The sequence below is a fragment of the Trifolium pratense genome, linkage group LG5 (genome assembly GCF_020283565.1).
Source record: "Trifolium pratense cultivar HEN17-A07 linkage group LG5, ARS_RC_1.1, whole genome shotgun sequence".
Classification (NCBI taxonomy): domain Eukaryota; kingdom Viridiplantae; phylum Streptophyta; class Magnoliopsida; order Fabales; family Fabaceae; genus Trifolium; species Trifolium pratense.
The window spans coordinates 29768235-29780566 of NC_060063.1; the positions used below are offsets into that span (position 1 = coordinate 29768235).

Consider the following 12332-nt stretch of genomic DNA (forward strand, 5'->3'; position numbering starts at 1 on the left):
TATAGTAATAATGTCATTAAAGTACAACCACATTGTAATCCAAAATACAAAACATCATAATAATTAATACTAATCCATCCAAAATACAAATTAAAACATCATCATAACTAGTCCATTGTAACTTCACACAAACCTAGCTAGCTCCTAATCTTTCTCGTCGGCATCATCATAATCTACCTCGGGATTATATAGTTGAAGAAAACAAGTTGCCCAGCGGTCTCGCAAATCATACAACTCCTCATCTGTTAATGCCGTGGGATCATTGAACACCTACAATATGTAAATAACATAATTCATATGTAAACTACAACATGTTATGAACCAGCAAGCACGCACGCAGGATTAATCAAGAATTTAGGTGCTTAAAGCGCACTGATTTGATCAAAGCCATAGCCAATTGTTTGCCAATGCAAACTATAAGAACTAACTGTCAAGTAGTTTCTATAGAAATAGATTCAGCTACACACTATCCACAGCTTCTGCTTAGCAATGGAAGTATCTTCAAGCAAATGTATGTCCTAAGAGTCCTCATATTTAGCTACACACTCTTTCTAGAGATGGTAATCACTGATTTTATAGTTAAGTCTAATTCAAAATTTTAAGTCATAACTCTCAGACACATCTGAGTCGTCCGACCAACTTTACCAAACAGCAGCAAAAAAAACAAGCACAACAGCAAGCATGTTTACTGGTTTGTAACAAGGCTCATGCACAGCAGCAAAAAAAACAAGCACAGCAGCAAAAAAAACAAGCACATGTGCCTATATACAAATGTCTATATAATTGACATCAGGTAGACTATATATCATCATTCATTCACTACTAAGTATACAACAATATGCACGTACAGCAGCCTATATATCATCATTCATTCACTACTACATATGCACGATAAAGAAAAATACGATACCTCCATCCAATTCTTTGTAATACTAGCAGAGACAATGTCAATCATATTCAAAATATACTACAAGGTCAGTATTTACTTAAAAATAGTAAAAATTGAATAAACAACAATAAAAGGAGTTAAAAGAAAGACTGAAATTGTGCAGAGTTAACACCACCAAACATTTATGTAGGAAAATTTCAGACACATACCTTTAAATCAACCATAGAAGTTTGAGAGCGCTAGTTTGGACCAAGACTTTTGGTGCTTTCTTCCGACTTTTGCTGATCTAGTTCAAAACCTCCAGTGAAAGGATGACCTTGAACACCAACCTTACCCATATGCTTGGCCCCAAGACTAAGCGATCATTTAGCATGACACTATTTACAGTTGGGAAAACTTCATTGAATACAGATAAGGCCTCATTGAACATTTTCACACGTTCCCTGTGGATATGCATAATTATGCAATGTTATTCCTTAATTACACAAATCTATCTTAAATCAAGTAAAAAACCTACAAAGAATTACCTCGCCTTCACAGTGCTTGAATACAAACCATCCCTCATATGCTATACATCTTCTGGTACTGGGGATGGCAATAGCTTTCCTTTTGAAGAAATAGATGTAGATTCATCAGGTGAAATTCCAAGAGCAACATTAACTTGTCGCTTATAATCCACGTGACGATTAGACTTTTGGGCAGAGAAGACAAAATTGGATTTTCGGTGCATTCTCGAAAGCTACATGATCTATCTAATGAAGCAGCTATGTTGGATCCACGCTGCGCAGTGTACAATGGTCTATTTGGGCTACTGGAAGATGGATCAAACTTACTAGATGTCGCCATTGCACTAGTTTCAAGACATCCTTCAATTAAAAAATACAGACCAGAGATTGGTGCATGACAAAATTGCAGAGCAGATGAACATAAAGGACAAATCTAAATAACAAGAGAACAATTGGATAAAGTACCTGAATGGTCAAAATAATAATAGAAAAGTCAAACTAAGTTGACACACACTAGATATATTTGGCATACATACTATTTCCAAAGATTAGAAGACCACATAAATGTCAAAATTTGTAGAAGTATTTAACAGTATCAACACCACTATTCTCATACAAAGCTACTTTAAATGGATACCTTAAAAAAAACTATAAATCCTTAACTTCCATCAACTTGATAAATCTCAAAAAAGCTGGATTAATTTGCATGATATATGTATATCTGCTCTATACAGGACTAGGTCCTCATTCTTATATCACTAATATATCATTGCTCCATATAGTAATAAGCAATAAATCTTCTCCTATTTTGAACTTCAAATCAACCGACAACTGCATATTCTTGAAAGTAATAAGCAATAAATCTTCTCTTATATTTATTCAATCAATCAAAGAAACAAATCAAAAATTTCGTAAAACCTAAAACCTAGAAAAATTATAGAAATTTGTCTTAATTCATATCAAAATTTCATCACCTGAAATTGAAAACAAGGGATTGAGCAAGTTTCATCACCTGAAATTGAAAACACCCACCAGAAATTGAAAACAAGGGGTCGAGCAATCAGAGAAGAGAAGTACTAAAGCTTGTTCTTGCCCATTCTTTTTTGAAAACAAGGGGTCGTGCGGTGGTGATGAAGTGATGTGATGGTGATGAGCATGAGAGCTAATAGGTTCGTGACAAAGAATAAGAGAGACGGAGAATGAAATTTTTATTTCCAACCTTCCTAATCTAGCCGCCGCTGTACCCAATTAGACTGCTGCCACTTTACCACTAGAACTGCCGAGATTTACCCACACCAACCGCGGTTGAATGAATGCCGCAATAAACGTCGCTATTGAGATGAGCGGCGGCGGTAGACTTCCAAGTGCCTCAAATGGACTGTCGCTATCTTCAATTTTTCTTGTAGTGTAACTTTGACTGATCTCCTTTGATTGGATTGTTCTTATTCTTCTATATATAAAAAATGGTTCAGTTTAGTTTACCATGTATCTTTTAAATTTACAGCTTGTTAGTGATTATGTTTAAGCTCAAGATAGTAGTTGCTCAATGCTCAGCCATATATAAACTTGTTATATGTTTGACAGTGAGATAAGATCTATAATCAAACCAGTTCTCTATGTTCACATTTCTTTCTCTTCTCCACACTTAACTCACTCACTTTCATTGTTTCCATTTCAGTGTTCCACTTACCAAGACATGTGTTCCTTTCTTCAATTTTCTCGATTAAATCTGCGTCTCATGTTTACCTTTCCATTTTTAATCACTTAAACTTTACCACTAAACTTTAACACAAACACAAAGAATAAGAGCTAAACTTTACCACTAAACTTTAACACAAACACAAAGAATAAGAGCTAAAACCAAATCAGGTAACAGTTCAGTAGAAACAAAATAAACCACAAACACAAAGAAACAGTTCAGTAGAAACAAAATCAAGTAACAAACCACAAAGAGCTAAGAGCTAAAACCTTCGATTCGTGAGAAACAAGAGTACGTACCTGAATCGATGTGAAAGAGAAAGACAAGCTTCAATTCGTGAGAGTAGAGGCCGGAGAAAGGAGGACAACCTTCGATTCGTGAGAGTAGAGGCTGGAGAATGAAAGACAACCTTCGATTTGGAGTTAGGGTTCGTGAGGGTAGAGGACGACTGCGCGAGTGAGAGAGAGAGGACGACTGCGCGAGTGAGAGAGAGAGAGAACGACTGCTGAGATAAGGCGGTGGTGGTGAGTTGATTAAAGGACGGCGCTGAGGTTCAATCTCGTCGCCGGTGGAGGACGGCGCTGATGAGGGTTTGCATCGCGAGAGAGAGCTAGGGTTGTATTGTATCGATTTCTTTTTTTTTTTTTGTGAGTTCGTTTTTTTTGTCTTACGAGAGAGAGATATACGTACATTACCTCTATTCCAAAAATATTATTTTATTTTTTTTATTCAACCTGACTTTTTATATCTGAGGCTAAATATGGCCAGATATATATGTATTTTAGATAATTTTCACCATAATTACAAGATTGCCACCGCGTTTAGTTATTCATCTGGTATATTGAAGTCAGATGTAAAAAGTCTTGTCTATATATTTTTTACATCTGTGGATATTGAGACCAGATGAAAAGACTACTCCATATAGCGTTTTACATCTGACATATGTTCGTCAGATGTAAAATGCTTAAGTAATATGTCATATTTCTACTAGTGTAAAATGATTCTTGAACTAAATGTTTTGCTAAAATGTCAAATTTCTGATAATTTGGCAAATGCTGAGTATAATTCCTTTGTTGACATGGATATTTTAATAACATTTTCATTTAAATTTTCATTTTTTCATCAAAATAAAATTAATTAAAAAATTATTGAAGTTGTTCAGTTTAAAATAGAAAAGGCCAGATAATTAATATTGAAAATAATAAAAATTTGATTTATTTTTTAAGGTTGATGGATTCCCGTGAAAATTGTGAAAATCTACGGAAGTGGAGGAAGAATACTTTCCGATGGAATGAGGATGAAAAATATTTTAGATGTTGAAGAAAAGAATGGTAAAGTCTCTTCCACTCAATCTCCACCTCATTGTCATCCCTAAACCAAATTTATAGTTTGCCATGAGAACATATTTCTTTAGGCTTAATTAGTAAAATGGTTCTTTAAAGACATTTTTGGTTTCAGATTGGTCCCTTAAAGAAAAAAAGGTCCGAATAGGTTCCTTAAAGAAAAAAATGTCTGAATAGGTCCCTTAAAGACATCTTCGTTAATCAGTTTAGTCCCTAAAAAATGGTCTGAATAGGACCAAACTGATTAACGGATATGTCTTTAAGGGACTTATTCGGACATTTTTTTCTTTAAGAGACCTGTTTGAACCTTTTTTTCTTTAAGGAACCGATGTGAAACCAAAAATGTCTTTAAAGGACCATTTTACTAATTAAGCCTATTTCTTTACACAAAAATACAACACCACACTATTCATATATAGATACCCTTTCTTTTCTTTTCTTTTTTCCTCTTGTCTTTACACCTCTCTTCTCAAATCACTCTTCATCCTCCATCACAGCCACTGCCACCACCGTCCTCTTCCCTCACTATTCTTTGTCACTCATTGGCGTCTTTCTTTCTAGCTGCCCTCTCACTCACCAGATCTCTCTCCCCCTCCGTCCACACAATCCGTTCTTACCACCACCATCTTCGACCTTCACCACCACCGCCATGAAAATTGAATTTCATTTATATGTGAAAACATATCAATTGGTGGAATTCTGGAGAGAGAGGAAAGGACATAAGTGGTTTAACAAAATTATACTTGTTTTAATTTTGGAAATGACAACAGTATCCCTATTGTTGTATTTTTGTCCTAGGAATCATGTTCCTTTAACATTAATTTTTGTTAATGAAAACCGTCAATTTCTCTATGTGTTTTGTGTTTCTCCGAAATTTTAAGGTGCAAAGCAAAACATTTCTTTGCTGTTTTGGTCTTTTGTTTTTTTAAAAACTGTAAAAAGGAAAAACTATTTTTATAAACAACTTTACAAAATTATATATTCAAAGAAGTTTTCAATTTTTAATTCTTAAAAAAAACAAAATACAGTTTTTAAAAACTAAATCAAATAAACCTAAATATATGTGAACATCACACGTATTTAAATTAAAAGAGAAAGGAAGAACAATTTGAAAGGGTGACTCTATTTTAAAATTGATCTTAAATCATCTCATTCATGATAGATTAAAAAGAACAGACAAGTGGTAACTACTAAGTTAATAAAAGATGAGGTTCTTGAATATTTTAGATATTACTTTGTGACAACATTTTTATTTTACATACTTTTTCTCCATACGCACCGGCCGAGATCAAATCTAGAACCAAATAATTAAAGGGTCAAGTATCTATCACTTATGTCACACTATGTGACAACATTTATTAATAGACAATAAAACAACAAGAATTTTTCATAACCGTACTCAATAAAGATATCTGCTACTTAATGAATTCCATAACCCAAAAGATAGAAAACTGGCAAACAAAATTGATGTCACTAAATCCAGATCCTAATGCCAATTCCATGAACTCATCTTTTGTTCTCTCTTTTCCTCCTGGAAGTTGAGCCATCATCATGAGGTCAGATTGAAAAACAGTCTTAGTTACAATTGTACTCTCAGGCAAAACAGGGGTAATTGAATCCACAACAATCACTTTTCCATCTTTTGGAATAGCTTTATGACAATTCTTCAATAACTTCAAGCATTGTTCATCAGTCCAATCGTGTAGTATCCACTAATGGTGCAAAAATTAACTTGTGAAGTTAGTAAATAGGAGTATTATATATAATGTACAGGTGTTTGAATTGCAGTAAAAATATTTAATATCTTAATTAATGATTTATAACTTGATTATAGATGAGAGTGTGTCTCTGAACTTCTCAAAAATAATTTAAAGATTTATCTTTTATTAGTATTATTTTTTTTTTCTTCGAATAGTCTAATGACTAAAGTATATAAGTCCGAGTACTATATTCGAACTCTGATTCCTACATATTTCATGAAATGTCTTTACCAACTGAGTTATGTTTACGTACGACAATTTTATTTTATTTTTTAGTAAAAAAATAATGAACAAAGATAATATTTTAATAAAAATTATAGGGTCCACCTTTGAATCATATTTATACTAGACAACCTCTATTAATTGATAGTTGATTTTTTTTTACGGTATTAATTGATGGGTTAATTTTTTTTTTTTAATGGAAACAATCTTATACCATTTCAATATTTAACAAGTGTTCAATATAATTTACTACTCTCTCCTCCTCAAAACTCCGGTCCTTTTAGAGTTTTACATACGGATTAAGAAATAATAAAGATTGATAAATCATTTATTATCCTTATTTCATTTTTATCCTTTTTACCCTTATTTTATTAAGAATAAAATTCATTAAGTTTTTGTAAGAGTACAAATAGTAAAATGTTATTAATTGTCCATTAATTTTTTAAAAGGACCAATGGTTTGGCACTAACAAAAAAAGCCCAAATGAGTATATATTTAAGACGGAGTATATCAATCAAAATTTCAAGACTAGTTACACATGTGATCATCTTAGCTAAACTATGAAGAAACAATAGTGGATAAAAATATTAAAGACCGTACGTTTATTGCATAATTAGATAAATTAATTCAAAATAGCTGAACAAAATATCTATTTAAATATGTGTTGTGTGGTGGTTTGAATATGTAGTGTCGGATTGATCTGCGCCGTAACACTATAATAACAGTAGTTTGAACCGACGTGGCTTCTCTCTTCATTAAAAAAAATAAAAAATTTAACCCATTTGGTTTGGTGCATTGGTATTGCATTGGGATCTGGGAGTGTGCTTCTCTTGAAGTCTGAGGTTCGATTCTTTCTAGCGCTAATTTGGATGGACTAATTTAGCTTCTTCAAAAAAAAATAAAAAAAAAAATTGATGGATTATTAATTTAAAAGCTTATAAACCAACCTTCATAAAAATTACATCTCCATCAGGAACACTCTCAAACATATCTCCTCCCACATGTGTCACACCTGCAACATTAAAACAATTAGTTTCAATCCATATACTAAAATGTAGTAGCAAAGCAAAAGCCTCTATATATTTTTTTCACCTCTAATTCCAGTTATTTTTTCTATTTTTTGTCAAGTAAGATAGTGACTATAAATTCCACCTTAAAGATGAATAAATGGAGTGTTCGAAATTTGAATCTCGACTCCTATACATATAGTAGATATCTCTATCAACTAAGTTAAGCTCAAGAAAACTTTCCAGATGTGAGTATTTGCAATTAATAGGATAAATGACAATTAAAATATACCTACCGGCATAGGGAGGTGCATGTTCTATGACGTGTGGTAAGTCAAAATTAACACCATGTATATGAGGATATTTAGAAGTAATCAACTTGATATTGATCCCAAGACCACCACCAACATCCACAAGCCTATTGATGTGCTCAAAACCTTCATAGATCTCAAGAATCCTCTTCATGATAATAGTGGTATTATTGATCATAGCATTGTTGAAAACATCATTAAACCTTGGATCCACAACTGAGTATTCGAATGCATGCATGCCATAAACCCTATTGAATGGTATGCCTCCTTCCAAAATTGCTCCTTTCATTTCGGTCCTTTAAATCAATTAAAATAATTTATCATTATTATTAATTCTTTTCATTATGACACACACGTTCCATTTATAGGTTTAAAAGTCTCATGATATCACTTTGAGTATTATACAATATTAACAAGTGTTCTCTTGTCATGTAATACTTATACAACTCGTACATATTTTTTTCCAATGATGATACCACTTTGAGGGTCATATATTACTAACAAGTGGTTCGTTCTATAATTATTATTTTAACTTTGTCAAAATAAAAAAGGTAACACTAAATTGATGATGCATTCTATGTCATGTCATAGAACTGCTCCAATATAAAAAACAAATGTACGGATCATCGGCCTTTGAAACTCTCTTAAATAATCTTATTGGAGATACTCTAATATATAGAGAATAATTATAGGATTTATTGAAATTTTAGTCCAGCGCATTATAGAGTTGGATTTTAATATTTCAATTTTGGTCTATACTTTTTCAAATTGCTTGATTTAGTTTTGATTCTTCTATATATATCCGTTAAGTTTTTCTAAATAGATGGTTATTCGGTACGTATTGGCGGGATGTACTTCTGATATCCTTTTATACTTAGAACTTTCTCTTGTTCTTATTATGTTCTATATGAGTCAGGATCCGTTGACAACAGGTGTCAAAGTTTAGTTTGACACCAAATCTCATACGTTAATTTGTTTAATCTAAAGGTTTGTATTTATTCACTTAATAACCATTTTGTTCCATAAAACACAAAATTATTTCTTAAAATAAAAAAGATATGATTTCTTAAAATACCAAAATGACAGTTAAATAGGAATGCTAAATCCGACGTTAAAAGACTCTTAGAAAAACGGAAGGAGTATAAGTTAAGCTCAGAGAGACTTTTATTAAATAGGTTTTATTTTTATAAGTTTATTAAAAAGTTTAAATCACATCAAAAAGTTTTTTGAATCTAAGAAAAAAACATTTCCCAATCTTATATGTAATAAATAATTTTTAAATGACCAAGACAAACTAATCAAATGCCCCATTTTGCATTATCATTAAAAAAAGAGGTTAAACTAACCAGCTTCCCAAGTAAACTTTGTCCAAAGCTAAGTTTACTATTGATCCAAATGAAACACCATCAACATCCGTCACAAAATACTTAGAGAGAGGGGCAAGGCTATAGAGTCTCTGAGGAGACGTACGCCCTTCTTGATTTTCAGAAAGTGAGCAATATAAAAGAGAGTGACAAGTCAATAACTTTAAAAGACGGTCCAACATTGTGGGTGCTTCTGGATTCTTTGATCCAATCTTAATTGCGATATCGTCTGCAGAGAGCTTGACATCTTTTCCTGCTTTGTTTAAGATATCGAAGATGCCAAGCTCAACTGCAGACCGGACGGTCAATGGAAGCGTTATAGAAGTAATCAAGGACAAAGCAAAAACTATGCCATCCTCATTTTGGACATCTCCTTGTGTAAGGTGATTTACTTCACCGTTCGTTTCTAGTGAAAGAGACATAATTAGGTTTGAATATTGGAGGAAAACCAATTAGGAGAGAGAGAGAGAGAGAGAGAGAGAGAGAGAGAGAGAGAGTGGAAAACTAATGTATAGAAGATATGTTCTTTCTGTATTGAAGTTGCTTAATTGTATATATAATTCAAGTGCATAGCAGAATGTATATATAGTGGAAATTGGATTAGGTACTATTAAAGTAAGGAGAATGTTAACTTGTGCCCTTAAGGCACATGTTAAGGAAGCAAAAATAGAAATTATTAAATGCTAATTTGTGCATTTTGACTTTTGAAGCATTAAATTTCTTGTATCATTAAATGTTGAATTTCTATTTTGGTATATCTTAACATGTGCCAACAAGACCCTTAAAGTAATCACACATTACAAATTTGACATATTAGTGACTGTTTTATCTTAATGAAACGGTTAATAAGTAGAGTTTATTCTTTTAGCCTAAATCCATCTAAAAGTTGTTTAAATTTTATGTTTATAACAGTTTATTCTTTTAAGATTTTTAGATAATAAATAAGTCTTTTAAATTACTAACTTCTTATACGGTTGTCCTTTCGGCAAATTTTCTTCAACATATGTGTCATTTTTATCAAAATATTTAGCATGGTGCAACATATAATTTAAATTAAAGGGTAACGGTGCAACATATATATAATTTAAAGGGTAACCGTGCAACAATAGTTTTTGTAACTAAGAATAACCGGAAGAGTAACCGTGCAATAAGTTAGAAACTTAATTGATCTATTAATTACCTAAAAACTTATAGATCTAATACCTAAAAAATTTAAAGAACATAACTGTTACAAATGCAAAACTTAAACAATCGTTGAATGCATTTAGCATGTTTTTTACTATTTAACTTATAAGGGTTAATTGCATTTTTATGTCTTTTAACTTTTAAGTATATGTGCGAGTTTGGCCCTTTAATTTTAAATGTATCATTTTGACCCTCCTCAACCTCAAGTGTGCCCTTTTCTAATTTACTAACCAATTCAAATTTTGAGCAAAATATACTATTGTGACAACTTTTTACATGTGGATAGTTATAATTGGTCAGAATAAAAATTAGTAAATTCATTTAAAAATAAAACCAAAATTGCATTGACAAGGTCATGTGACATTAAAAAAAATAAAAAAATACGGAGCCTCTAGTTTCTTTCTCCCTCATCTACCTCCGTCTTCCCATTTATGTTCAATCTTTCATTGTTCAATTCTCAAAAAAAAAATCGATTTGTTACACATTAAAATAGTTATTTTGATATTAAACAATTTAGAGATTTTATAAAAAAAAATAGAATTTATTTTATGTTTGTTTATTGTAATAATTTTTTTTTAATAAAATAATTTATTTTAGCTTGTTTGAGTACTACATAAAAGTGGTTTTTTTTTAATTAGAAAATAACCTCGCCTTTTTATTTTTGTATTCAACGAGGCCTAAGCCCAAAAAAGAAAGTTTACAGGGAAATTTGAAAATAACCTCGCCTTTTAACAAATGTAATATTTTTAAAATTGACTATTTTTACAAATAATTTTTTTTCTTTAAATAATTCCTCCAGTCCTTTTTATAAGAAACAACCATTTTTTAGGTTCAATAAATATTTGATGTATCTTTTTGAACGGCAAATATATTATTAATAATCAGGTCTCTACACAAAACGAGCAGAGACTTGTAAAAGAGAAGCTACAAAACAAAGGCAAAATATTTGATGTATTTGATCCAGAATATAGACTAATTACATTAATTATTAAGTTAAATACAGCTTTGGTCCCCCTATTTTACAAAATCTGCAATTTTAGTCATCCTATTTAATTTTCCACAATTTTTGTCACTTGTTTTTCAAAATTTCGGTCATTAATTTGGTCCCGCTCTCGGCTCTTCGTATGACCTTCAATTTTAATATGATGTGCCACTTATGTGGCATGTGGACCATGCTTAAGTGGCGTCCACATCAGATTTAAGTCTTTTTTCCTTCAATTTCTTAAATAAAATTTTCTATTTACTTAAATAAAATATATATAAAATCAAAAATCAAATTAAATAAACAACACCATGGATGAAATCAAATAAAATCTCCATGGAACCATCTTTCACCAAACTATGTTACGTTATTTCATCTAAGCTTCTTTTGAACTCGATTCCGTCAAAGAAATATTAAACTTTGACATGTCAGCCACATAAGCATGATCAATGGTACTGTAATACACAAACTCATTATTTTTATATTTTTACTTTTAGTAAAATCTTTTTCAAAATACGTAAAGGAAAAGTAAAATTTGATATTGTTAGATATGCCTTGAAATCTCAGTTACAAGAAGTCAGAAAAATCTTTGTTGAATCTTTTTGCATGTTTGATGTTTTGAAGATTTTTTGGGAAAAAAAAATATATATTTTCTTGGAAGATACTTTGACTTGGATTTGTTTTATTTTAAAACAGATTTGTTACTAATTTTTTGGCTTATTATTTTTCTATAAATAGGGAGTGCTTTATTCATAGAAAAATTGAGAGAGAGAGAAAAAGAGTAGAGATGTAGAGGCAAAGATTAGGGTTTGCCACCACACAAGGGCTAGGGTTTTAGAGAGGAGAAAGAGTTTTCTCTTGGTACAACTCTAGGGTGGGCGAACTATCTTTGTGGTACACCTTGGGAAACACTTATCAAATTGAGTCTCTTGGCCACGGGAAGAGATTCGGGTTTTGGGTAGAATTAGGATTAATTCTTGTAACCCAATTGGGAATTTCTTTGTAGCGTTACTCTTTGATATAGTGGAACGGAGGGGCTGCTCTCTCCCCCAGACTAGGTCATT

General features: G+C 31.7%; 1 protein-coding gene and 1 long non-coding RNA gene across 5 annotated transcripts; both read right to left on the reverse strand.

Annotated features, from left to right (window-relative positions):
- On the reverse strand, positions 1-3728 carry LOC123887107. Of its 4 annotated transcripts, XR_006801348.1 has the most exons (5): positions 3394-3728; positions 2408-2493; positions 1417-1860; positions 1099-1332; positions 1-270 (listed from the first exon to the last, which is right to left on the reverse strand). It is a non-coding gene; the product is annotated as an uncharacterized LOC123887107 (long non-coding RNA). The 4 variants fall into 4 exon arrangements; XR_006801346.1 differs by lacking the exons at positions 2408-2493; positions 3394-3728 and adding an exon at positions 2615-3053 and having other exon boundaries at positions 1417-2407; XR_006801345.1 differs by lacking the exon at positions 3394-3728 and having other exon boundaries at positions 2408-3035.
- A 1832-nt stretch (positions 3729-5560) lies between these two features.
- LOC123884198 (anthranilate N-methyltransferase-like) lies at positions 5561-9659 on the reverse strand. The gene is made up of 4 exons (XM_045933242.1): positions 9084-9659; positions 7723-8033; positions 7367-7431; positions 5561-6149 (listed from the first exon to the last, which is right to left on the reverse strand). Exons 1-4 carry the CDS (start codon positions 9521-9523, stop codon positions 5853-5855), a joined length of 1113 nt encoding a protein of 370 aa, XP_045789198.1. The 5' UTR covers positions 9524-9659; the 3' UTR covers positions 5561-5852.
- Between the last annotated feature and the right edge of the window lie 2673 nt (positions 9660-12332).

Coding starts and splice junctions, on each gene's coding strand:
- LOC123884198 (XM_045933242.1), bottom strand. CDS start 9,523: ATGTCTCTTTCACTAGAAACGAACGGTGAAGTAAATCACCTTACACAA. Junction 8,034..9,083: donor AAAGTTTACTTGGGAAGCTG/GTTAGTTTAACC, acceptor ATTGATTTAAAG/GACCGAAATGAAAGGAGCAA. Junction 6,150..7,366: donor GAGATGTAATTTTTATGAAG/GTTGGTTTATAA, acceptor TTGCACCATTAG/TGGATACTACACGATTGGAC.